The sequence below is a fragment of the Somniosus microcephalus genome, chromosome 2 (genome assembly GCF_052327205.1).
Source record: "Somniosus microcephalus isolate GS21.2 chromosome 2, FLI_Smic_1.0, whole genome shotgun sequence".
NCBI lineage: Eukaryota > Metazoa > Chordata > Chondrichthyes > Squaliformes > Somniosidae > Somniosus > Somniosus microcephalus.
The window spans coordinates 377,868,736-377,870,423 of record NC_140988.1 but is presented as its reverse complement, the minus strand read 5'-3'; the positions used below and the strand labels follow the sequence as shown (position 1 = coordinate 377,870,423).

The following is a 1,688-nucleotide window of genomic DNA, read 5'->3' as shown; positions in this document are numbered from 1 at the left end:
TTCACACCCACCCCGCAAAAAAATCATTAAAAAGAGGTCGGTTACATTTGCACCGAGCAATTCGACACCTTAAAACTCGTGTCCTACAGCCAGCGAAGGTTTCTGCAGCAGCATGTTAAAAATTGCAATAATGCGATTTAAGAACGACCCAGTTAATAGAATCATCGAACGGTTAACTGTCTTAAAGTGCCCCCCCCCCCCAACAATAAGACCCGGACTGGCACTCCAATAGGGTCGTGATCCTGTTCAGATATTTAACTTCCCACATGCGAGACAATTGCATTTTTAAAATATATATATATATTATAACAATTAAGACATTACCCGCAGACAGATTAACCGCATGCAATAGGCTCCAGATAGCAACGAGAGAGAGAGAGAGAGAGAGAATGAATGCACAATGTATTCGGGTGATGTCGCCTCACCTCTACCAGCCAGTGGAACGTTTCTCCGATGAGGGGTAGTCCCATGGAGCCCTTGGGGATCGGTAAATTGCAGCTTTTGTCCCGGGTCACCGTCCAGCGGAATTGCCAAAGTTGCCTAGAGACGGCGACCAGCAGCGCCACAGAAACCAGGCAAGCTGTCAATGTCGCGACAGCCGAAACCAGCTCAAATCCTTCAAAAAACATTCTCGCAACAAAAAAAACACAAACAAACAAGAACAACAATAACAGCGGCAGAAAAGGAGAGGACAGAGGAAGACTAAAAAAAAAGTTTTTCCCTCCCTCTCTCACACTTGGCAAAAAAAAAATCAATTCAATTAAAAAAGAACTTTAAAAAATTTATTAATGCAGGTTCTATTCTTAAACACACACACACACACACACACACACAGGTCTGTGAATGTGGGATCCGAGGAGATGTCTTGAAGTGTGTGTGTGTATGTGTGTTATGTGTGAGTTGAGTGAGTGATTTCCTGCACACTGTTTTGCCTGGAGTGTGTCTATATATGAGGCGGGGAAACTCTGGCAAAAAGCCACAACAGTGGCCGCTCCCCGCTCGCTCCAGCAACCTCCGGAGGGCGACCTGAACACTTCCCGGTGGAGTCCGTGCAAATCCTTCAAACTGGCGTCTTCTTCGTCAGCGAGAACTTCAAGGGAGAATCGTCCCGGTTATTGTTTATTTAATATTTGCACTCTCTCTGTCTCTCTCTCTCTGCCACCTCCAATCCGCAAACCTGCAGCAAAGAGAGAAATAGAAAGATTTCAGACTCACCCCCCTCCCCAAAAATAAAAAAAAACAATATTTTATCAAAGCGATCCCCTAACGCGCGACAGCTAAATACAAGCGTCCCCCGCCGTTGATATTCTCGCCGTGCCTTTTGATGCACTCAACGTAAATTAAGCATCTTGTTAAGTTCCCGTCGCTTTTAATTCATATTAAGATTTCTGTGTTCATGTATATGACAAGAATGGACACACAGACAGCGGACCTGCAATCCAAGACAGGCACACACACACATATATATAGAAGGGTCTGTGTTCACCAATACATGCACACGGGCATGCATTAATTCTTGCTGCTGTCTGTGTGTACATATGCATTCAGTTTATTGCATAATTCTAGAGAGAGATGTATATTCACAGGGTGCATGCATGCAGATAGACCCCGTGCCCCTGTTCATGCGCTCCAGATATTTAACTTCTCATAGGACGGGGTTTAAGGGATATTTTAGACTGGAGATTGCA

General features: G+C 44.6%; 1 protein-coding gene across 2 annotated transcripts in view; it reads right to left on the bottom strand.

The window, feature by feature from the left end:
- Nucleotides 1-1,229, bottom strand: part of LOC147123783 (cytochrome P450 26B1-like) — a 52,564-nt gene extending 51,335 nt beyond the window's left edge. The window contains exon 1 of one of the 2 annotated variants that reach the window (XM_085975961.1): nt 426-1,229. In XM_085975961.1, coding sequence (XP_085832087.1) covers nt 426-629 — 204 coding nt within the window. In that variant the 5' untranslated portion in view covers nt 630-1,229. The other variant, XM_085975967.1, reaches the window with a different exon arrangement.
- Nucleotides 1,230-1,688: the final 459 nt, after the last annotated feature.